Genomic DNA, 26353 nt, shown 5'->3' with positions numbered 1-26353 from the left:
TGAGAAAAGATGAGAAAAGAGAAAAACAAGGGGAAACAAGGTAGGGCTCTAGCATATTGGGTTCATAGGGAGCCCAGTGAGAAACCACAGATCATCCAGTACATGACTAGCCAGTGGAAGGAGCCATCCTAGACTGATGACTGCCATCCTTATCAAATTCATTTAAAAACCTGAGTTACCAAAATTGTGATAAACATGTCATTGCTACCTGACAGGGCCGTATTGTTATCTGTTTTCCAGATGGCTACCACTAGCTACCTTGAACCACGCTCTTGCTTTTGCCTATTCAAGACTATGTTGATGGACGGGTAACTGGGATTTCTGAGATTCTTCTGCAGTTGTGAACAGTAGTGTAGGGTGTGTCATTATTCCCTCCACTCAGGATGATGTGACTGCCCACATACACTGTTATAGATGGGAAGGATCTGTGCTGGAAATGGATTCCCCATAAAACAATAGATGCATTCATCACAGTGGGTTAACAGCCACATTTTACAGTTTGAGAATCAGTTTTAGAAACATAAAGAAAGCCAAGTGCTTGCATTATTCCAACACATTAGCTGTTCAATTATGGCTGGTGCAGAGGAGGAATGCAAAAGGCCTCCCCATGGAAACTTCACCAAAGGGTACAAATCCTAGCTAGAGGAGTATAAAAGAAAATAACCTTCTCAGAATGTTGCTGATTGACATAAGATCCACTGCTGTTGGTCTGAAAATGTGCAGAGCAAAATGTATCAAGACCCCGTTGATCTCTAATGACCTAATTCAAATTAAACTACACCAAGTAATGGGAGGAAAGGGAAAACCCATAGGTGGTCCTAACAGAGAGTCAGTGGTGCTTTATTCGTACAAGTAGGCAAAATGATTCATCAGTCAATGATTGGCTGGTCCAGGTAGATGGGACAGCCCTAAACTCCAACCAAAGGGAAAGGGTGGGTTGTTTTTTTTACACAGAAGGTAGCTCTATCCTCAAAGATTGATCCTAGCAGTACCATGTCCCCAAACAACAAGAACTATCCCCCCAAGGTCACCACAGGGGTTGAACTGGTTGTGCATCCTTTAGTAGCTTTAAGGCCGTGTATACCATCATCATTAGCAGAGTAGTATTGCTGACAAAAAAAATATATCTGCAATTTATTTTTACCTTGTGATCATATGGATTGTACGAGTGAAACAATCTTGACAGTTCTTTCGTTCTCTGTTTTTTCTGTAGAAAAACAAGGAAACATAGTATTATAGAACCGAAAAACAAAATTATTACATGTTGGATGAAGCCGTAGGAAACCTATTTTTATCTTAGCACTATTTGACTGCAAATCAAAAATATGCTTCATTCACATATTAGTGCTCAGGTTGGAAACCTCCTTTTTAATAGTTTCATGTTGTGGAAATCAGAACTTCTCCACCATGTTTTTTATTGCTGCTGTATCTATGTTGTGATTAATGCAATGAATGAATTGACTGTGGCAAACCTACTGTAAGTTTACACTGATTACTGTTAACCAACCTTTTGAAACATGTGTGTGAGTGACAGCAAGAAACAATGCAGAGGATTATGTGTATTTAAGGTGTCCACAACTTCCTTGGTTACAGTGTACATAGTTTAGTGTAGGGTAGGCTGAGGATACCATCACTGGGACGCTTAACTATACTTGCCAATGTCCTAGTTCCAGCCTATGGGCCCACCATGGCACCCCAGGCAACTTCAGAGTATGGAAGTCTACCAGCTAGCCAAATTGAGGGTGTGGGCAGAAAGGAGCACCCCAAAAGCTTACAGGAATTCCCTCAGGATGCCCATCTCCCACTTAACCCCACCATGGATGCTGCCAACTTTCCTCTCCCACTTGCGACAAGGTTGTGACAGGTTCTTGATAACTGCTGTGAGGAAGGCAAAATCTGCTCAGAGCCAGGCCCAATTACACCTTTAGATAAATTTCCTCCTTGCAGCAAGCCTCAGTACACAGCTGTGCACACCAAAGTAACTTCAAATTAAGAATAAAATGAAGGTGGGCAAGTAGGTATGTTGGTGACAGCAATGCTGCAGCTGCAAGGTGGTTCTGTATTTATAGTAGCTGATTGGCTTTTAGAAGTGAGGCCTCCGCAGAACCCTGTGCTACCCTGATGCCAGGTACCCTCTTTCAAACCCCGTGGGGCACAAACTGGCATACCCTATCAAGGTGGGGATCTGGAACCTGCAGGAATAGATTCTGTGCCAACTGTATAAAGACAGATGTCCTGATTTCACTGACATGCGTGGAAGCAGGCTTCCATGAGTATATCCTTAGCTGGATGGAGGCCAACAGGTTCAAATGGGTCTAATATACATGATTTCTGAAATCAATCCAGCAACTGGGGCTGCATATATATAGAAAACTTTTAAAAGCTGAATCCCACTAATAACATGTTTGAAATGTCCTTCAACCACCCTCTTCCTCTTACCAAACAGCTGATTTGCAGGAATTCAGCTTTTAAAAAGGCTTATGTACACACAGCCCCAGCTACTCTGTGATGGACTGGAGCCAGAAAATGGATTAATTTCAGTTAAGGGATTGTTAGAGAGCAGAGTTCCCATCATCACAGAACATTTACTGCCAGTCTATTATGCCACTGAGATTACGTGATAGTGCCTCAAGTTCACAGGGGTGGTCTAAGACAACTTTCATGCTATATACCAAGTACTAAGTGTTAATAAGTCAACTTTTTCTCATTTTCGTGAAAGACTGTCCCTGGATGGATGAAACACAAATTAAACTCACTAAAATAATGCACATTAATATTAACTGACACTATCGTTTTTAGCTTTGAAAGCTTTGGGACCAAAAGCAATTTAAAAAAACAGCAACCCACAAACTCATCTTGTTCAATTAAATTACTTCCCACATTAAAAGGAACCCAGAGGAATTAGCAACAAGGTTGATAAACACAAAGTGGTTGCATAATTTTCTGACCATATATAAGCATGTTCCTGAAAACCCCAATGTTATAAACAATATTTGCAAAATTCCTAATAGATTTTACTGTAGAGGTTGAAAGGTGATGTACTATTTTACAATGCTATGTGATCATGGTGGATATTTATGAAGCAGGCCTCCACAGATTAAAAGAATGTAACATGCAAATCTGACCTTTGATATATACTAAGATTAATATAATTTGACTTATTATATCTAGATTTGTTAAGCAGACCAATACTTTCATACATGTCCACTATAATTACAGTGGACATGTATGAAAGTATTGGTCTGCATAACAAATCTTCAAAAATGTAGAAAAGATGTGTGGGTGTGGGTGTAGGAAGTATACCTCCAGTCTCTTTATAATTATTAGATTCTTACCAATCTCTACCTTTTTGTGTGTATGATTTTGTTAACTTGTTTTAATACTTAATATGAAATTAAATGATTAGAAAACATACTCACTGAAACTGGATGATGGCTGGCAGTAACAAAAGTTTGAATTGAATGAGGCCAATGAAACTAAACTCTAATCACTTCCTCAGTCTCCTGCAAAATGAAACTCCTAAGTAAAATAATAATTTTTTTTTATTTAAAAAATTATTGGTATCCACTGACCCATGTATACACATCTTAACATCTCACATAAGATGAGCTGTTCTTTAAAGATGGGGAGGAGGGAGACATATCACTTACTACTTGGGCTGGAACTTGATGCATTTTTGCAGCAGGAGTCCCAGGGCGTGGGTAAAACTGGTTAATAAAAAGACTTGGAAACTTGTACTCTTCTACAAGCTTCATGGTTTCTTGAAAATCTTCATCTGTTTCCCCTGGAAACCCACAAATGATGTCTGTGGCGATTGTTATTCCAGGCACTCTGAAACGAATGAAAACAAGAAGTGTTAAGCTGTAGACTGGACATATTAGCTTCTTCCCCTAGCAAAATATTAGGCATTTAGAGTGTTGCATAACACACTGCATTTACCTATGGAAACTGACAACCATTAAATATAGCTATATATAAGGAAAAGTCTAAACTACAAAATACAACTAGCTTAACTGTCATGGTTTCCCTCCAATACACCCATAAATTTTAGTTCTGCAAGGAAGCTTAGAATTTCTAAGAGATCATTCTCGGCATGATTCAAAAAACTAAAATTCTTAGGGTTCTTTCAGGGAAGCCGTAACAGTTAAACCATTTTATATTTGCAACACACATGTCTGCCCAGAGACCAAGGAAGAGGCTAGGAAGGTATCATTTTTGAAAGCAAATGGCCAGCTAGACTACAATACTTCAGGGCATTTCTCCACAGCAATTTCCAGGGCTTCCGGGCTAGCCAGATTCTTTGGAAGCACACTGGTAGAGAATGGGACCTTTCTAACCCACACTGTTAATGGCAAGCCGTTTGTGTGGATGGTATGCTGAACATTGGAATATTCCCCTTCTAGGGTATGGGGTGTGGACTACCAAGGGGATGTGGCAATTGTGCAATGTCAGCACATCCAAGAATGCACACTGACATATACTGAGCATATTTTTGAGCTCTTCCAGGATTTGCATAAATATGTACTCCAAAATTATAATACAGAAACATTCTGAATTCTGTCCTTGCTTCACACGGGAAAGATTTGCAGCTCTGACAGGCTTAAATGAGGCAAGCTATACGACTCTACAAATGAATGGCAAGTAGCACTGTCTGACATCTCGAAGATTAATAAGATGCACATTATATTTGACAAAAAGCAGTTACAGTTTAGTTATACCAGTCATTTTAATGACACAGCTGGCATTAGCTAAAGCATGTGATACCTACAGCATTGGTAATGACATCCACTTCATGTGTATTTCCCAGTTTCTATGGGAACGTGAATGGTAAGTTTCAGTCATGCTAGTTTCAGTGAAATGTCCATGACATGTGTTCCATCCAAGAAAAAAAAACCCTTCTCTATTTGACATGGAATAATTTTGGTGCTAATATGGAAATTAAAAACTACATTTCCCTCCCTAAATGTTTCTTTCCAAACAAAATGAAAACTTGGATAAAGAGGAGATTTAATTCAATAGTAGCAGGCCTGACCTAAATCATAAGATCCTTATGGTTCTCCTAACATTCTTATAGACAATAATACAAACACATTTTAAAAGTAAAAAGGATGTACAAAATCAGTAATTCATAAAAGAAAAAATGAAATTACTCCCAACACCCTCTTTTTCTTGACCAATTTTTTTATTATGATTTATTATGATTTTCTTCTCAGAAAAAATAAGGAGCTGTTGGGGTATTGCATTCTAATTTGCAACCTTAAAACAATCCCAGGGGTCTGAAAATATTTCCAGTATGTTCATATTGAGCACCCATTCCAAAACCAAATGCAAAAAAGCATTGTGCAAAAAAGAATCTGCCAGTAGACCCATGTCTGAACTGCATAATTTCAGATTGCAATAATAATACTGAATGACCAAATGCTCATCCTTATAAAAACAACCCCTTCAAATAGAAATCAGTCTGTCAAGGAAATGTTGTAGCCTAGCTTCCTCCCTCACTTTTGGGTGAGAACCCACCCTAAATTGCATGAAATATTGCATGCTCTATAGGATCTTGCCCAAATGGAAGTGACTGGTGCTCACCTCTAAAGCCCTAACCTGCACAGGACCAGGGTATCTTTAGTATTGCTTCCATTCATATGAATGGTCCTAAACTTTACCATCTGGGATGGAGGCAGCATTCAGAAAGTGATTCTTGGAGAAAGGATACAAATATGCATTGAGTGTCAGCCTTTCATTTGCTAATTATTTGAAGGTATAAATCAAACATCTACACCAAAAGCTATCTATATATTCCTATTGTGCCATGTAGTATACAAGTAAATGAAAAAAGCACATACAGATGTTTAGAAACTAGAGCCTGACACCAGTATAACAGTGTCATAAAACACTTTGTAGCAGCAGAAAATAAAATCATTGGGATCCATACTGAAAAACAGAAAATGTAAATTCAGTATGTGGTATTCAAGGAAGTTTTACTAGAATAAAACTACTGAAATAAATGGACCTAACTTAGCCTTGCTCTGTAATTGAAACATGTCTTCTCTGAGTAAAACATACAGTGGAACCCTGGGTTATGCACGCGATCCATTCTGGGTCGCCATGTGTAATGCGGGCGTGCATATCCCGAATGCACAAAAAAAACCCCAAAACCCCGAAGTATCACGATTTGAGCGCTTCTGCGCATCCGGGGGTCGCGCGCAAGTCGCATGCGCTCCGAAAAGGCTTCCGGGCGTTCTTAACCCGAACGTACACAACACGGGGCGTGCGCAACCCGGGGTATGACTGTGGTTGAATACCACCCAGTTTAAGGAAGTTCCTTTTTAAAATGCCAGTTATTGTGTGTTGTATTATAAGTTCATTATTTAAGCCTTCTGTTTGGATTACTTTTAACAAACTCAAATTTGTTGATGATGTTCATACTTCCAATAAATACATCAGCAGGAGACTCCTCACAGGCAGGACACCTGCTAACATCTTTTATTCATGTACATGCTCCTGGTGCATAATAATTACATTGTTTCATATATTGTAAAATGTATTCCATAAGCAGCTGATATATTACTGCAACCTACTCTGTCAGGCACTTTCCTTTGTGCTCCAGTTGCACCAAAGTACAAAGTGACTTTTCACTGTTGCATTTCCTTTTAAAAGTCTGTAATGACAAGACTCTGCAACACTCTACAAACAGTGAATATTTTAAAATGCAAATACGTCTTTCAGGCTTTTAAAAAATGCAATTTGTTTCCATTGCTTCGTATACCAGAGGGAAGAACAAGAGATGGCAATGCTTTCCTAGACACATTAGGTCACAGTAACTAGAACTTGGGTTCTCAGAGGTGCCCACCCACTCCACAAATCAGTGTTTTGTCAAGGCTTTTTCATCTCTTCTCCTTTTAACTCTTGTGGCATAATACTACCACCTAATTCCCAGAAAGAAGACTTCCTCATCTAAGCTCTTGGCTACTCGCTCCCATCAGACTTAACCTTTGACACACACTGGCTGAAATCGGGAAGAGAGGAAGCAAAATTTGCAGTAATCCAAGATTTAAAGAGAAGTGGGCTACTGCAAATATAGAACCATTCAAGCACAACCTTCAATGGGAAATCTTGGTTTGAATCACCATTACTCTCAGATTTTCAGCATCCTGACTATGAACATTTTCATCAACCTATGCGCCTGAAGTACTGAGCTGCCCCCTTCCAGAAACATGTCATACTGTATGTTATTTGAATGAGCCACTAAAAGGTATCAAGTAATTCATCACCCAATAACTTTCCACAGCGTGTTTGACATATATGCTTGGTAAATTTCCTATCTATATCATCATGCCAAGTGGTAGGAATAATTTATTTCCCATCCTATGAATAAACGTTAAATATCAACATGTTATAAATACTATAAAACAGGCAGAAAGGACTCTTCTGCAGCGTATTTTTGAATAGAGGAAATAACTGGACAATTCAGATTTAGGCAGCAATTGATACATTTGAGTATAAACTGAGATATCCTAAATTCCTTTGGATTTTTCCTTCTAGGCTTATTGACATGGTGGTGTTAATCTATCATCTATCTATCTATCTATCTATCTATCTATCTATCTATCTATCAGAATCGTCTGCTTTAATTGCATGCTGAGTGAAACGAGTCTTCTTTCTGTTTCCGTAACAGTAGTGGAGGCTTCTAGAGGTAGCTTTCTCAGCAAGCAGAAATAGCCTAAATGCTTTTTGCTCCCAACTTTCATCAATGATTTCTTTGAAGGCACAGTTTCAGTTTGGAGCCCCATTTGGGCTTACTTATCCTTAAACAGTCCACACTTGCCATACAAATGAAACCCTGTACAAAACTTCATTAAAGATTTATAACTGCAGGTCATTACTGTTTTATGACTTTAAAATGAGAGACTTAAGACAAAAGCTCAACATCCTTAAACTTCATTTCCATTAAATCTCTAATAAATACCATCTGGTGTGTACTTTGGGGATATAATACACGTCAAAAACTCAGCCACATTATGAGAACCAGCACCAAGTTTATCTGAAATGCATATTTGAACAGATGTGTTTAAATTACATCTCCTTCTATGCACATGCATAAATTCAGAGCAAGCGTGTGTTGATTTAAAATGCATAAAAATGGGATTTGGAGATGCATCACAAGTGAATGGCATCTCAATGGATCAAGGCTCACATTACTAAAGGTCATTACTAAAACTAAGGTTTGCATTTATTAAGAGTTGCATCGGGGAAATGATCATGAGAACTGGCTTAACATTTGCTGCATGATAGCAGTCACTGAGAACTGTCAGCTAATTTTCGGTTACAACTCCACATATATTTTTCAGCACCATCGCTAAATATTATTTGCTCTACTAAAACAGGAGACAATATTATTTAGCTGCAAGCTGCTCAATCTGGCTTTAAACAGTTGCTTATGCCAGTTTGGCATAAAAGCAGAAATTCCTTGCATTTGGCATGGTGATTTCAGAAGACGGGAGCCCCAACATGAATGTCATTCTCTCAACACCAAGTTCAAGCTACCATTATAAAATGGCATGTTCAGTAAGGAAAACCTGTCTGGATGGTTCAATAATTCCTGCACAGAGCAGTGCTGATGTGTAGAGATATGGACTTGGAATGGGAAGACTTGTTTAATTCTTTACTCAGCCATGCAGCTTTTGGGGTGGTGTTGGGCAATTCAAGATTTCATAGCTTAAAACTCCTCACTGGATTTGTGTGTGAATAAAGTGAACAACCTCATCTAGCCTTGCCCCTTTGCCAAAGCCAATTACCCATCACATCTTACAGAAGCCCCTCCTTCCCTGTCTTTACTCCTTACCAAAATCACTCTTCCCATTAGACATAAGCAAACCTCTGCTTGCTGGCCTGAGCCACATGCCTGCCTGTGCTGCATGGTTGTTCGTTCTTTAGCCTGGACCACAGGGGTGTAGCAAGGGGGGGGGCGGTCCGCCCCAGGTTCCATAATGGAGGGGGTGACAAATTATCAATGAACAATTTTGGGGGGGGGGAATATGAATTTTTTTTTGATTTTTTTTTTTTGAGAATGCCTTCCCCGAAGGTCTTATCTTACTATACTAGGGATTATATAGCTATATATGAAATTTCATGCATATCAGTTAATACCTTGACCCTCCTCCACCAAAATAGCTGTTTACTTGGCTGTTTTCCTATGTCGTGAAGGCTGAAATTTCAGTTCAGTGGAGCACTTACTGTTCCCAACCCTAACCCTGTGGAAAGTCATCTAATTAGACTTTAATTTGATTTTGAGATGTTTTTAGGAGGTAATTTAATTATTGTTTGACTTTATACCAATGTTATGTATCTGATGTTAGCCACCCTGAGCCCGACTTCGGCCGGGGAGGGTGGGATATAAATAAAAGTTTATTATTATTATTGTTATTATTCCTTTGTAAGAAAATATGAAATAATGTAAAACCATTTTTGCAGGGGGGGAATCAATGGGGGGGTTGACAAGAAATTTTCTGCACCGGGTACCACCTGACCTTCCCATGCCTCGGGGGGGACACAATTTTTTTTTGCCTTTGGGTACCAATTTACCTTGCTACGCCCCTGCTGGACCATGCCAGCCTGTCTGCACCTCCAGTTCTCCACTCCTCCACATTTCTGCTCTGATGGCTTAGCAGCTCTGTAGTTCACAGTGCCACCTGTTGGCAGCCATGCAAATTGCAGCATGATGACATCCTTAGGAAAATATGCATTAGGAGACATTAAAAGTAAATAGTTCAGTATGTGCCACCCTGACACTCCTTGAGAAAAGGGGTGTGTGAATATGCAAGATTTAAGAGTATGTGCTTCACACATTACATCAGAAGCACAAGTCAACTGCATTTCTGCAAGTCCTGTCTCTTACGTGTGACCAGCCTATAGCCCAATCTTCTGCTGGTTTACACAGCTAAGTTCAGTAGGGTTTACTCATCTTTAGGTGTTTAGGACATAGAACATGAGTAGGTGTACTATGGAAAGAAACCTTGATCTGTGGTCCACATTCAGCACAGATGTGAAAACCAACATTACCTACTGGCACCCCAAGAATCTGTTTGTTGTAAGAGAAATGACCACAAACTACTTAAGGAAATGTGGCTCTAATTTTTCTTACATGAAGTGCTGGCATGCTATGTGAGCACTCAAATATGTTAACTGTTTTATAGGTTAAGGCAAGGCGCTGTTTGTGTTTTCAAGAAGACCACTCTGTAAGTTTGGTATTTAGTGTGATTCTGTTGCCTAGATACTCTGGAAGTTTCAATCAATAGTCACTGGTAACTATCCTTGCAACTGTCCTCAACACACACTGTTGTTTGAATTAACTCTATTTTGCTAAGAATGTTGCAATGCATTCATAGTGATTTCAAATTGTTATGGATTTGTTTACCTTGGAACTGCATAAAGTGGGTGAAGAACAATCAAGTTGCTGCATATTCTGAACTCCAAGAATGGGAGGAAGACTGGGGGTTGCCTGGCAGTTGTGCTGCTAAGCAGAACATCTTGACAGTGCAGTGCCAAACAAGCAACCTTTCCACCTTTCATTTCTACATCTACAACCCCCTCTCTCAAATTTTGAAAATTCCTTTTCACGGCACTCTCCTCCTTATATAAAAATCACTCACTCCAGGCTGCTATTAGCTGCAGAGGGTGGAAAGAAGACAGGTACAGTGGTACCTCGACTTACGAGCGACTTGACTTACGTATTTTTCGACTTCCAAATCACTTCCGGAAGCAAGAAAATGGCCGCCGCTTCCGAATTTTTCGAGTTACGAAGGGAAAGCGGCAGCACGATACCTCAACTTAAGAGGTTTTCAATGCGGTTTTTCGACTTGCGATTTTTTTTACTGTTCCGAGATAGCACCTTCAACATATGAAGATTTCGACTTACGAGGGCGCCTTCGGAACGGATTATCTTCGTAAGTCGAGGTACCACTGTACAGTGTTGTATCTGTCTCTCCCTCCACTCACCAGGATGCATGGTTTCTTCTTTGGTGTGTTTGTGATGACAGTTCTCTCACGTCTATTTTGTCTTTTAGATCTGCTGAAATCAGTGGAGCTTAAGTTCTTAAATACTTGCAAAATGGTATTTAGGCACAGTTACCTAAGTTGTAATCAAACAACTCACGGCATTTGCTTTTGCAAATTGTTATAACCATAAATAAGCCAAGATCTTTTTAAAGTCCAGAGGTGGCCTCTTGAGAAATGCTCTTCAGCAGAGTTGAGGTGGGGGGAAATGATGAGACTAGAAAACAAGTGAGCTAGCTTATAAATAATTACATGTGCCAGAAGCTGTTCGACTTGAAACAATATAAACTCAATAAAAAGCCATTGCCCTAAAGCATGAATTTAACTTTTTTATTGTTCATGTCAGTGGAATGCTTCTCTTTAAATGGTTACTTCACAAATCAGTCGATGTTTTGAAACATGTTACTACGACAGCAGCACATCTAACTATTCTTGGGGAAATGGAAGCAAATAGTATGTACACTTTCAAAAACAGTGGATCTCATGGCTATGAAAACCTGGAAATACATTTCATAAAATAGCCTAGGAATGAAAACAGAAGCTACAAGTGGAGCTTACAACAAAACAGTGCAATGGGGAGGAGTGCTCCTGAAAGGTTTCTGGCCAACCAAACATGCCCTCTTTCAGCATTTCCCCACTCAATTTTCTGCCCCTCTCAAGTCAGTCAGAAATATGTGCCCATGGAGCACAGTTAGCCCTCAGTGGTGTATTTTGATGTCTTCCCCCTTTATAATGTATTCTAAATAGTGTGTTTTTGTCATTCTAAACACCTTGGAATTTCACAAGCTTGCTGATATGAATGGTGTATTTTGGCTATACTAGGACAGACACTCTGGGATGATTGAATTATTAGTATATTTTATTACTGAGTGCTTGGAAAGCATGTTCTCTTCCCTTAGACAAAGTCCACAAAATTATCTCATGCTATTCCCTCCATTTAAAAGTTTTATTAGAAACATTTAAGACTTACAAATACCTATATGAAACTTTTGCCTACAGAGTGGGTGAACATGCCCTTCAAATGTGATGTATGTATCTTCCAGTCATTTCATACCTTGTGTGTTATTTATAACGAATTTCCAGTTTGGTGAATATAAACACTACTGTTTTCTTTCTTTCTTTTGGTCTGCTCACTGTGTTCCAAGGTTCCCATAAATGCTAGAGACAGATCTGAATAATTGCTAGATGATAATTTATATCATCTAAGGAAAGTGGCTTTTACTTTGTTGTTGCAAGCGGTTATGGTGTAACATACGATCTTTTGCTCTGTGCCCAAACTATCCAAGTTATTCTGCAGCAAGCATCCAGAATCACCATCACCATCTAAAGGTCGCAATATATTGCCAACAATACATTAAAAACTATGCCCCCAGTGCTTTTCATTGAATGTTGAATCCAAAGAAAAACTCAGTAACTCAAAAGCTCGCTCTCTATTTTGTAATCTTTACTTGAGATGGTTTAAAATAATTATCCAATATATTTTCCAACATGATTTCAAATTAAGAGAGTTATCTTTGCTTGGCCAGTCCAACTCTATTTCCCATCACAAAATAGGTAATTTGTATTACTCCTCTTAGGCTTTAACGATCTGAGGGTGTTTTCAGTGAAAACTATTACCCACATGGAAGGAGGAAACCTAAATATCTTAAGCAAATACATTCCTTGACTAAGAGTGAACTGCATACAGAAACTAAGCAGAGTACACACTGTATTTTCCACAGTGTTATAAACAGGTCCCCTGTAGGCAAGAGGCTAGACGATAAATGATCGGAATGAATGGAATGAAGAAGTGAATGTCTGGAAGTTTTAAATGTAACACTAAGTCACAGGGCAATGTTTCTGAATGCAAGATTCAAGGAAGATGGTATATTGCAAGACTAATGGCTAACTGAGATAACACTTTTTCGGTCACTGCTCAATTGGCTGACTTAAGCAGTTGCCAGCAGTAGGTGTATGAATAAAGTGTGCTTGAGGACTGAAACACACAGTGTGGGTGAAACTGTCCCGTCACTTCATAAAGTTCCTGACCAAAGCTAACTGCCACATCTCTGGGGGGAAATCCAAACAAGTTAACTTTATTAGGAAAACGTGTTGTTGTTTTCAGATATAAAATCTAACTTTTCTAAATAAAAGAAAGTACTGAAGGCTGAAGATCATCAATCAGATATATTCAAGTTAAAATCATAGAGAAGGATGCATGGCATGAGGCGGGCATCTTCACTGCACTCTTTTCAGCATCTGCTAAATATATTTTTGTTTAAGCAAGCCTATCCAGACATGCATAAGTTGTCATGTGTTTAACCATGTATTACAGCTTACTATTGATTTCAGGTTTCTTTTTTTGAATGTACGAATGCTTTAAATATTTGTTTTTAACTTTTTTTACTATTTTACTGTTTCATTCTTTTTGCAAAGCTTTTATTAAAATCAAAGGAGATATAACTGCTGTGAAATAAACAAACGAGCATTAAGCCTAACATTAATATTATAAACCTTATATATGATATTATCTTCTGCTTCTTCTCATATTGTATGCATATGAGGGCCTGAAAATTTCATCAAGCATTTAAAATGATAATTCTACCGCTGCAAGTGTATGAGCTACCAGAAAAGCCGCGTTTTAAAAATCCATTAAGAACCCTTCATTTGAAAAGCATTACGATCTATTGGATCAGTGATCTGTAAATGAAGAAGGATCAGCAAAAGGACTGCAATTAATCTGAAGGTGCTTGTCAAAAATTGCTTGTTAATATTACATGCTGATGATGAGCATTAGTAGAAAGCGAGCTGTGCAGCACTGCTGAGGAAATGCACTGTCTGAAAAACTGCACTTGGCAAAATTTAGATATACAAAACACAAGGGATATTGCGCACCCAAAAGCCTCGCATGATTATTTTTTACTATCTAAATTTCAATTGATGATGTGTTATATATTAATTCATTAAGAATGTATTTCATCCTTCTTTGCAGAAAGTGGGGCAGCTTCCAACTTCTACACGTTGCGAAAATATTTAAAATGTAATAAATTTACAAAAATGCTCAGTACCAGAATGGTCAAAATACAATAAATGCTTCAATTTCATTCAATGGGCAGCCTAACGTCTGTTTTGCTAGAGGGAGCTTAGCATAAAAGAACCATTCTGGGGAAACGAAGACATGAGTTTATTTATGGGATGTCCACAAATAAATCCATTATGAGAGAATAGATGTAGGTGAAAGAGCTTTTCAGCTCTTTTTAAATTACATATGTGGCAGTAGCGTAATCAATAATTCAAATACTGATACATACTGCAGTCACTGGCTGGCTACTCTGTTGCTGCCATCTCCTTCTCTTGTTGGGAAACGAAGAGCCTGAGATGGGAGGATGTTGTGTTGTTTTCATCTTGGACACTTGGTTGCAGGTTGCTCTGTCCCAGTAGGTTGAAGGAGATGGTGGTCTAGGAACAAGGGGGCAGTTGAGTAGAGAGTGCAGGCACTGGGGACCTATTAGAATGGCCCATCCCAGAAGGATGTCTAAGTATCCTTGGGTAGTTTTCACATTGCCATGTCTGGGGTTCCTGTTGATGTTTTAGCTATGTTGTGCAATTCAAAGATGACCTGGGTGCTTCAATATAAGCAACTGGTATCTTCCTGTATAGGCTGCCTGGGCTGGAAGCTGGGGGCACTGTGCTTCTGTATTTATCTCAATGGCATATTCCATAAGATGCTGCTTTTTTTTGGGGGGGGGGTGCATGGCATTTGTTCACTATCTACATAAACTGATCAGCAAGGTCATCCAGAAATTTAGAGTGTGGTTATCCAATATGTGCCCTACATCTTAATTTTATTTGATTTTGATGAGGTGGTAGACCAGTGTTTGAGATTCCTAATGAGTGAGATGAGAAGCAATATACTGAAACTCAGTTCAGGTAAGAAAAAAGTGCTGCTGGTCAGCTGTTCACCTGTCAGACTGATGAAACTCAATCTGTTCTGAATGGGGTTGGGCCCGCTGCTAAATGGGCAAAATACTTATAAATTAAAAAGTGATTGGACTTTTGTACAGAACCATGTACAGAAGCAGAAGTATGGCCAGTTACACTATCCAGCTCCAAAATGAATACTTCATTCAAAGCTGTATCATCATTATTAAAAGGCCTAGTTGAGCAACACAAGAGCAGTCAACTATAATGTTGAAACTCTGACAGCTAACAAAGTAATTAAAATCAGTTAAAAATATAAGATTTTCACCACCATTCTTAAGTTGCTTAAACTGATTTATGTCAGTGAAGTGAATACAAAAAGTGACATTCAGATGTAGGATATTTTTTCAACCATTGTTACCAGATATTATATATTATAAAAATGGTGGATAAATGCAACATATAAATGCTTTGGGGGACTGATCATTTGCTCTTTTCTGCAGTTGCATGAATGAGCTAATGATCAGTCCCCCAAAGCATTTTAACTCCACCGCATTCACAAATATTTCTTACAAATTATTTGTTTTTAGAGAAATAGGAGCATGGAATTTAGATGTACTGTGGCAGCTTCTCCTGTTTCTCTGGTGTTATGTTCAGTGCCACAATGCCCAACCTCAGTTCTTGATCATGACTCATGTGTGTGTTTGCAACTAGGTTTTTGAATTTCATCATTACAGCCAGGTGGAGGAAGAAGAAAAAATGGTGGGACTACTGAACGGACCCACAGATATTCTATTAATACAGCATATTAGTGCTAGAAACTGCTAGAAACTGCAGGCGCCTGATGTAATGTTTTGCTTTTGCAATGTCTGTGATGAGATGTCTATATGGGAATAGCTATACAGGAAGGTCATAGTTGGCTGCCTCTAGGAGATGAGACACTACAAATAAAGACCTCCCTATATACAGTAGCAAAGAGAAATGAGTTTTACAGATGTGACCAGCTTCAAATATCCAAAATGTGCCCCTGCTCCCAGCAGACCTAGACTATATGTTGGAAATATTTTCTCATGCTGTCTGGCAACTCTTAGTTACTGGGTCCACTACATGAAGAGGTAGAATTTTAATACAATTTTAATAAAATAATTATGTTAAAAAAGCTTGGATTTCAAACTTTTATCATTAAAAATAAAATAAAAGCTAATGGAGATTTCCTTAAGTTGGACTGATATACACTCAATAACCAGCTGTCAAATTTGGATATTAAATAATTATATGCATATTTTGTGCTATGACTGCTCAATTGAATACATTTCTACATAAGTCAATGTCTGCGTGTGCTCAGCAGCTTTACTGGGTTATTTGACAGGAAGATGCTATTATAACAATAGCTGCCAACTTTCAACACTCCAAAGATTAATGAGTCAGCTTTAATCTTTGAATATATGCAGTTCCATACAAAGCAGTATAGATTAAAAAATAATGGATACTTTGATGCTTTGTTTGAAGAAAATACAATATTGCCAATCATACTGTAAAATTATAGTGGCAATAAATAAAATAACTGTCCCAATCAATCTAACAATGAATATATATATATATATTTTTAGAAGTGATGTAATAAAACAAACTTTAGTATCACTCCTGGTCATTTGCTACGTGTAATCACATGGTAGATTTCCACAGCCCATGTGGGCTGTGGGAGTTTATTGGAGTAGTTACCTTAGAAAAGTTTTTTTTTTCTGCTTCAGAATCTATAGGTAAATAAAAATAGGCTAAATTCAGTTACTTGCATGAAGCCTTAAGCAGAGTCCTGTATTTGAAGTACCTGGGATCAATATGTATTTTTAAGTCATGTGTGAATTAGATTGTATTAACACAAGTACCGGTATATGCTTTGATGGAAAGTGGTTTAAAATATTTAAAATAAAAAATGCATATTTACTTTATTTCTATTCCATTGCTAACTCTGAAGAGCTTAGGACAACAGGTATCTAGGTTTTCCCAGCTGGTCTACCATCCCACTCTTTCAAGGCTTGGGAGATTACATATTAATTACAACAGACCATTCTTGCCCAGACCATATTGTTCCTGCTCCTAGAGAAACAATTTACCACAATCCTACTTTTATCACTAAAGGCCAAATTATGAGTAGTCATTGGGAAAATGCAACTATTAAAGTTCCTAGAGCATGATTTCTGTCTCTTTTAACGGTAGTATGGTTTTTGGCGAAGATGGTTACTTCCTTTTCCAAAATCTGCTGCGTTATACATTTTGAAAGCTGAGAAATAATTTAGACCCCTACAAACATTTATAACTCTTTTCATACAACAATGTTAACTCGTTCAGTGACTTCTTCAGAAAAAAGAGAGGTACATACATATAGTCAACAGCACTATTCTATACAGATCAGCTTGGAATTCTCATTGTTAATAGTGCATACTTCCAGGTAGGAAAGTAGCCTAAAATAATTGTAAGTCAGACATTCCATAAAAGGACAATCAGTACAATTTTCGGTAAATAGCCTGTCCACAGTTCTCAATAATTGAATTGGTCATTTCATGTTGCCTGCTTTAAATATTTCTTAGATAAGAACAAGATTCTGTTTGTTAGAGCCAATGGAAAACATTTTCAAATAGACTTCTACTGTTGTAAAAATAATTCATGCCATTATGGAAAAGGATTCTGAACTAGAGCCATACAGTGTAATTATTTGCTAAAGTAAATTCCTTGGATTAACACACAAAAGCCATCCTATCCCATATACAGTAAATATAAAAGCAACTTCAGAGAGTATTATCCTGTTATGTTATTGCAGCTTGCAGTTTTTTTGCACTCAGTGTCAACTATCCTGAAAAGATACATTAAAGAAGATTTCAATGAAATACATTCCCAAAAAAATCTATAGTTATTCAGGCGTAACTTGAAATAGATTAGAAGCCCACTGGATAAACCACATCAAAGCAACTGTTGGCACAGACAAATTCTGAAGATACAGAAGGATTATTTTCTTTTCTACCTTAATTGTGATGTTGCAGGTTAACTGCTGAAAACCAGGGTGGGGGGAGCTTTTGATTTTTTTTATTATGCATTAGACTTACTTTTCTTTAAGGAAATCCACTACCCTTTTGAAGTCTGCCACACAGTATTCCCTCTTCATGTCCATGAGTACGCTATCAGAGGCACTTTGAACTGGCACATGAAGAAATGCATAGACTCTTGGATGGTTGAGAATTTTTGCCATTTCCTAGAAGATTAAAAATGAAAACAATAACATTTTTACCACATCCTGATAGGCATAGCATTGCCTCCATTCATCACCAGCTTACAGAATGTAATATTAACCAGCATTACAACACACATTCATTTGAGCATGCACTGGAGTACTCAACATTTTATTTATGATGAAATCACATGCACCTGCCATGGATCACCAATGAATAGGTGAAACAAATTTATAGAAAAGCATCATGTCTGAGGTGGAGTAAAGGAATATGGAAGTTTTGAGGTGCTTCATTGTAAAGGCCCATTTCCCTGCCCTACAAGTCAACACTTGATAACACAGTCATTAAGTATACACGTGTGAACTAGCCCTCCTCCAATTCTGTTACCTCTTCTGTTTTCACAATTTCCTGCTGGCAATTTCCCCTTACCGAAATTAAGGCCTAGGTGAAGAACATGAATATCTCTTCATTCTATTGGAGCCATAATTTGACTTGCTGTCTGCTGATAAGAAGTTAGATTTGTCCTAGGAATTTTGTAAAATACAAAATAAAAATCCCAATTTCAAACTTGTACTAAATTGGGTGGTTCAATTTTATTTTTATTTTTTTATTACTCAGTTATTTTTCCTGATGCCTGGAAACATTATCCTTTCTACCTCCCTAGTCTTTCTTGTACTTCTATAAAATATACTGTGAGACAGCAGATAACACTTCAAAATTTCAGTGCTTCTTAAGTCCCGTAAGCCAACTGAGGCAAGGTCCAAGCATGCATTATTTGCTTATTTGTATTTCTCCACCACCTCATAACATAACTTATTTTGAATGACATATATAATGACCAGGATCCCCACAACTATTTTTATGTACACAAGAGGCCTTTGATCTTGCATTTCTCAGGCAGCAGATGGATTATATAATGACAAACCATTGTTGAATTTGAAGGAACCTTCCAAATCACTGGGCATCACCCAACCCCTCAGAAGTTGCTAACACAGCACTGGATGCCAACCAGCAAATGGAAAGTTGAGACTTATGAGGCACAGCCAACAGGGAGATTTTTCCTGCATCTAGTATGTTCAATTCAATAAAATGCAAGGTGCTAACAAATGAAGCCACAGAAGATGGTTTAGGACACAGAGAGTTAGAGCCAACCAGGTCACTGTGCGAGCAGAACAGCTTCCATGAGTGTGGTGAAACTCCTCTCCCTGTCACCTATAATTAAGATAGAAGTGTGTCTCCCAGAAACTCCTATCGGACTTCACAGACAGGGAGTGGTGGCAGCCTACTGTGCGTTTTGTTCTGCTAAAGGATTCTGTGAACCTCCTCTGCATTGTTTAAAGCTCCACTGGGCTCAAGAGGTGGATAATTGGCTGGAGGGGGTTGCAGGACTGCTGGTACGCAGGCTGAGACCCTACCTGCCCGCAGACTGTCTCGCCAGAGTGGTACATGCTCTGGTTATCTCCCGCTTGGACTACTGCAATGCACTCTATGTGGGGCTACCTTTGAAGGTGACCCGGAAACTGCAATTAATCCAGAACGCGGCAGCTAGACTGGTGACTGGGAGTGGCCGCCGGGACCACATAACACCGGTCCTGAGAGATCTACATTGGCTCCCAGTACGTTTCCAAGCACAATTCAAAGTGTTGGTGCTGACCTTTAAAGCCCTAAACGGCCTTGGTCCTGTATACCTGAAGGAGCATCTCCACCCCCATCATTCAGCCTGGACACTGAGATCCAGCGCTGAGGGCCTTCTGTCGGTTCCCTCACTGCGAGAAGCAAAACTACAGGGAACCAGGCAGAGAGCCTTCTTGGTAGTCCGCCCTGTGGAACGTCCTCCCATAAGAGGTCAAGGGAATAAACAACTACCTGGCATTCAGAAAATACCTGAAGGCAGTTTAGGGAAGTTTTTAAACTGTGATATTTTAAATGTATTTTAATATTTGATGGAAGCCGCCCAGAGTGGCTAGGGAGACTCAGCCAGATGGCGGGGTACAAATAAATTATTATTATTATTATTATTATTATTATTATTATTATTATTATTATTATATCCTATGTCATAAAATTAGTCCTAGCTTTATTACAATAAGCAGGTTATAAAACCTGGCACAGAACAAACATCTAAAGCTTGGGGTTCCCATTTTTTTTATTGGTCTTTTCAGAGAACCGCCACACACAAATATTGTAGCATTTTTTTTACTATATGATTTGCTGGGATTGATACATCATAAAAAACCTTGCTGCAGAAAGTTTAACTGCTCAAAAAAAATTAATCCGGAAAAATAACTCTTCTTCCTCTTCCATGTAATCTCATTTGTATTTACATTACTACAGTAGATGCACCCTAAAGTTGAACAAAAGTAACTGATACATTTACTATCTTGTTCTTACACAAGTAATTTAATTTAATTTAATTTAATGTAAAAAGCCAAAAAAGCTACAGATAGCAACACGTTTCTGCATAATTTTATGATGTTTTCTGGGATATGTTCTTATTAAGCTTCTTCTTTTCCCCCATTCTCTCATTTAAAAATCATATACAAAATATGCGTTCAAAAAACAAAAATAAAAAAACAAAACCCTGATACTAATGAATCAAATTGCATTACTGCAGATTATTCAGATGATGTCGTAAAGCAGAAAAATGTGTCAGGTTATCTGTCAAGGAACACAAAAGATTTTATGCATTCAAGTCAAATGACAGATTTGTAATAGCAGAGGTGGTGGCTGATAGAACTTTAATTAGCCATCAGAATATAAATACTTCATATACTGATATCTCATTTGGTTATTAATGAATATACAAACATTAAAAGAAAAACTGTCGACAGTTAATTATGCAAGGTATACATTTGCTCTGTGTTAATAGCATTATCTTTTGGCCCTGGTGTCCTGAGCCAATAGCAATTATAAAGATATGCTTCTTCTTCTTCTTCTTCTTCTTCTTCTTCTTCTTCTTCTTCTTCTTCTTCTTCTTCTTCTTCTTCTTCTTCGCTAAAGTAGATAATTTTACTCTTTGTAAAACTGTATTTTTCAGTGATACTTATATTTGCTACCAAAAATCTACAGACTCAATTAATGTTGATCATCCTCCTGCTGCTAATCCATGAACAAAATTAGCCTTAGCTCCAAAGATTTGCCACAGGCAGATGGCATTTGTAAGTGACTGACAGAGGACTTGACACCGAGCACAAGATTTACAAGTGGAAAAGTCTGCATTCAAATACCCCCCCCCCCAAATCTCTCATGGAATAATAGGAATTAAAGAGAACATTTGTGATGGGTTTTAATTGCTGTAGGCTGCTTTGGGATCCAATTTTAGTTGAAAAGACAGAAAGAAATGCTAGGGTTGAATCAGGGTTGCATAAGTGGGACTCTACTCATGCAGCGGGGCTTTTCTGGCCCCACTTCTCTCACAATCAACTACACACTCACAAAGCTATACCAGAGCACTGAGGAACTCTCTTGAATGGCATGGGATGTGGTACTCTGCTTGTGCAAACTGCCTAAGCCCTACTGGGATAGTTTAGTTGGTAGAGCATGAGACTCATAAACTCAGGGTCGTGGGTTCAAGACCCACGCTGGTCAAAAGATTCCTGCATTGCACAAGGTTGGACTAGATGACACTCGTGGTCCCTTCCAACTCTACAGTTCTATGGTTCTACTGCTGTTCATTCCCCGCCACCATCAGTACCACATCTCACATTGTGCTGGAGGGTTCCCTAATTCTCAGGGGTTGCTGGAAACTGTAAGAGGAAAGAGGGGATAGGACCCCACCCCCCGTTCGCTGTACAAGCAGAATTCTGCTCATGCAAAACCTGAATCTGTACCATGCGAAACAATTGTATGATTAAAAACAACCACCTTGAAATCTAAGAAAAGAGTTCAAAGAATCTACAAATTCACTTCTGCTCCAAAAGGCATGGGAATTGTAAATTAAAGCACCACCCTTAACTTGCCCACCATGAAAGCAGTAAAGAGGCTGACAGTCTTAGATATGTGTTCACTTACAACTAAGCCGCCATGCATACACGCTATGCCTTGATCTTTCAGCAACAGTAAATCTGGCACTGCATAAAAATTTAATAAGAATTTTCTTACATACTGAAATTAATGCCACTGAATTCCCTTTGGAAAGGATGGATGCAACAGCAACGTCCATTTGGAAAGAAATCCTATTGCTGGTCACAGATCAAATGAAGTGACTCTGGGAGAATACAGGGGAGCAGCATCTTTGGGACTGGCAGGGGTGCAAGATGGTGTGGAAAGGAAAAGGCACCACAGAGAATGTGGGTGGGTGGGTGAAATGACAGGAGAATACAGGGACTGGGTACAATGGCCAAGAAATAGGTGGAATGATAGGACTATGGACCCACCCATCAGTCAGTAAAAGAGAACCTGCTCTGTTGTTGGCTTCTCTTTTCCCACCCCACTCCCTTTTCCATTCGTATGGTGTTTGTTAAGATGTGAGACTCCATCAAGTCCTGCCTCTCTGAATGTAGGAAAGTAGCATGTCTCAGGTAAGATTTCAGCTCTACTGTCATGTGAATTATCCAAGGGAAGCAAGGTTTGTTTTTTTATGAGGGAGAATTCAAGCATGGAGTTCCCCCACTTGTTGCCTTAAATGGTACTGTCTAGAAAGGGCTGTGTTTTGGGGTATTTCCAAACATGGTAGCTTCATGAATATGGCTAAGACGAAAATCAGGAAAGACTATAGGGCTTGCTAAACAACACTAAGGAATGGTTAGCGGATAGCACAGAAATAATACAATTGTGATGAAATCAACTCAACACATTTCTCAAAGGTGGCAAATTCTGTTAACACTGGGAAATATATTTCTATCACTCGCTAAATACATTTCACATCTTCTAAACAACCTCACAGTGTAGAATATTGAAGTATTTATTGCGTTATGAGAGAGAGAGAGAGAGAGAGAGAGAGAGAGAGAGAGAGAGGAGAAAATTAATGGTTGTACAACAATACGTTTTTAGGTGTTGTGTCAGAGCATGTCTGGAGAAGTGAAAGAGCAAAGAAATGCTATTGTAACTTAGTGTACCATTGGCATTTTGTGGGCATTCAAAGGAAGGGGAGGGGGGAAGCACCATACAGGACTCGACTCTACGGCTGGTGTATCACTGAAATATCCTGAATTAATAATGATGATAAAATCCACAGATGGCATATAGTGGAGTTCGAACTACACTCTGTTTGACAGGTAACATGGAAGGCTATGCATCTCATCTCATATTGTGAAATTAGGCATTTAAATGGCACTAGGTGTGAGTGACCTTTAAATTTACCTATATAGCTTCACACTCAAACACTATGTGCATTACAGACAGGAAAATTGTGAAAATGTTTAAAAAGGCTCATGTCAATTGATTTCTGAAGCAACAGCAAAACAAGCAGCATTTAGAGCCAGATTTATCAACGGCATAATTTCACTGCTTTAGTTTACTTTCTACTTACACTGACAAACATGGGCCTTAAAAGTGTTTACCACACAAGCATACATAAACAGAATATCGAAAACTTCAACTCAGAAAAAAACCCAATAGTGAAACTCATATACAAGCCCAGTGTTCAAATTCTGGCACTCTTTAGCTCACTAATTCTGATTCTGACAATGTAGTCTCTATATAATGAAGGGAGACAATCTCCACTTGGTCTCTCCCACAGCTCAGTGGAAAGAGCCCTCTGATCTGCAGTTTAGTGAAGATGATTTCTCTGTAACTACTCTCAACTCTCATCTGGAAAAACCCTCCTCCAGCTCCTGATGGAGATGATGTCACTGCAGTGCTCCAGAAACACTTATTATACTGCTCATTAAGTCAGAAAGCTGCAGACAATCAAGGTGGAAGGCAAAAGCAACACAGTGGATACCATTAATTTTTTTTTATTTTTTTTAAAGTTGCCACTTTAGTTTTTCTAAATGTAGCTACGTTGCTCTCTGTCCGTTCTCCATTGCTGGTTCTAATAGCCTTGGCTTTCACCAATGTTGGCCACTCGATGTGATCTCTCAAGATCATATCTGAGAACAAATGAAGTGCACCAGCTGTTCTTGAATGATTGTGAGTAGCAAGTATTGGTGTGAAGTAACAGGAAACGATGGAGATGCATGTTAACAAGAGCTGTGGAAGCATTCTTACCAAGGAAGCTGCAGGCAACTTTTAGAGAACAAAGCTTTTATTTAGTAGGCCCAAGAAATTTGGGTTCTAGCCCTGCCTTCAAGTACCATATGTCCATTAACTGACCTGGATGAATTGTAAAGCCATGAAAATCATGCCGACTTTTCTTCAGTTCATAAAACTAAATTATGCTAAAAAGAACAAATTTAAAATACTCCATATTGTGGCTATACAATAGGAATAAGCTGCCTACTGTATCCTGCAATCTGAGCTAAGCTTTGCCTTGAGGATTTCTTGCAAGACCTTAGACTGAGCTATTTAACAGCTCAGATATAGGAAAGCTCATCTTCAATACTTCGCAAAGAATTCGAGGTCTTGAAAAGCATTCTGCTTTGATGTAACACCTCAGGTTCTGAAGGGCTTACTCTGTTCTAAAAGGGTGTCACTGGTAAAATCAAAGTGCTCTAAATCACATTTTCTGAACTTTGTAAACATGCTTAGCCTTCTGTAACTGAATTAGCAAAATGCAATGCAAACTTTTTCAGCAGACCTTGTGGGGGGCCAGACTAATTTTTTTTTGGGGGGGGGAATGAACGAATTCCTATGCCCCAACAAATAACCTAGGGATGCATTTTAAATAAAAGGACACATTCTACTCATGTAAAAACATGCTGATTCCTGGATCGTCCGCGGGCCGGATTTAGAAGGTGATTGGGCCGGATCCAGCCCCCGGGCCTTAGTTTGCCTACCCATCAGCTTTGCAGTCTACAGGTTCACTTTGATACAACAAACTCAGTTCCTGGTAGCTTTAATTCCGAAGAAAACTGTTTTGGGCAATTCCAGGCAGATTACTTGTTCTGAGCAAGTTTGTCTCCATATTAGAGTTCAAAGCAAAACAGAGTGAGCTAAGCTTTAAAAATACAGGGAGTTTCCTATTCAAATTCTTCATTGGCAAGATCTGAAGAAAGAACTGACATCTCTCTGCGTGCTGTCGGAAGCAAACTGTGAAATGCAATATTTACCAACAGAAGTACAGTATCATCTAGAAGTAGATGACTTAATTAAAAATATAAATAACAGAGAAGTAAGATCCTGTTCACGTGTTGCTTTCCAGAAAGGAAACTTGACACATTATGGATACAATCTTATGTTTTTACCACTATGAGGACAAAACAGCTAAACCAGGCTGTATAGGGGAGGCTTTTACAGTCAAACCTTGGTTGTCGAACACAATCCATTCCGGAAGCCTGCTCAGCTTCCGAAACATTCGACAACCCAGGCACGGCTTCTGATTGGTTGCAAGAGCTTCTTGCACTCAAGTGAAAGCCATATCGGATGTTCAGCTTCCGAAAAATGTTTGAAAACTGGAGCCGTTCGACAACCGAGCTTTGACTGTATCGGGATGTACTGCATTAAAACAAATACTATACAGCCCACTTCTAGTTTAATTTTCCTCATGGAAAGGGGTGGGCACATGCTTGTGGCACAGGTTGGGTTTTCTCTGCAGAAAACCATTATTGAAGTTGCCCTTAACCCACTTGCAACACAAAATTCTGTGAAAGTATGAGCTCCTTTGACAATGTTATTTCATAAAAACATACTATTGTACAAATTCTGTCCATAATCTGATAGACAAAAGAATTGTAAAATGATTTTGAGATAATCATCTATGAAGGCAGACTGTTATACTTCCCTTCCAAGCCAGAAGTCTGCTGTTAAGTTATTTTGGACCCTATCGTCATGGCATGCAATTAATGTCAAGAATTCACTCTACTGCTTTATATATTTATCATCACCCAGGCACCTCCTCCTCATCACCACTACTTGAAACTAAAGCAAAGGTTGTTTTGGTTAAAAAAGACGATTTAAGAAGTAGTCACCACCCCTCCAACTCTCCTTCCCTCTAATCCTGCACACAGTGCACACTGCCGAGGAATTTATAATTTCAACTGGCCCTAAAGGCCAGATGGGGAAGGCATCTGTGATCACGAGCTGAACTTGCAAGCACTACTCCCCAGACTGGAAGAAAACAGACAGACTAAATCACATGG

At 38.8% G+C, this 26353-nt stretch overlaps 1 protein-coding gene across 4 annotated transcripts in view; it reads right to left on the bottom strand.

The window, feature by feature from the left end:
* Nucleotides 1–26353, bottom strand: part of CDKAL1 (CDK5 regulatory subunit associated protein 1 like 1) — a 235481-nt gene that overhangs the window by 52364 nt on the left and 156764 nt on the right. For all 4 annotated transcript variants that reach the window (XR_004427012.1, XM_033154687.1, XM_033154688.1 and 1 more), the window contains 3 exons: nucleotides 18051–18196; nucleotides 3651–3831; nucleotides 1145–1207 (listed from right to left, as the gene is read on the bottom strand). Coding sequence is in view for 3 of the 4 variants with exons in the window: in XM_033154687.1 (XP_033010578.1) it covers nucleotides 1145–1207; nucleotides 3651–3831; nucleotides 18051–18196 (390 nt within the window). In the remaining variant the exon portion in view is untranslated. The remainder of the gene's footprint in view (nucleotides 1–1144; nucleotides 1208–3650; nucleotides 3832–18050; nucleotides 18197–26353) is intronic.

Source organism: Lacerta agilis, chromosome 7 (assembly GCF_009819535.1).
Source record: "Lacerta agilis isolate rLacAgi1 chromosome 7, rLacAgi1.pri, whole genome shotgun sequence".
In the NCBI taxonomy this organism is placed as follows: Eukaryota; Metazoa; Chordata; class Lepidosauria; order Squamata; family Lacertidae; genus Lacerta; species Lacerta agilis.
This window is presented reverse-complemented; position numbering and strand designations above follow the sequence as displayed.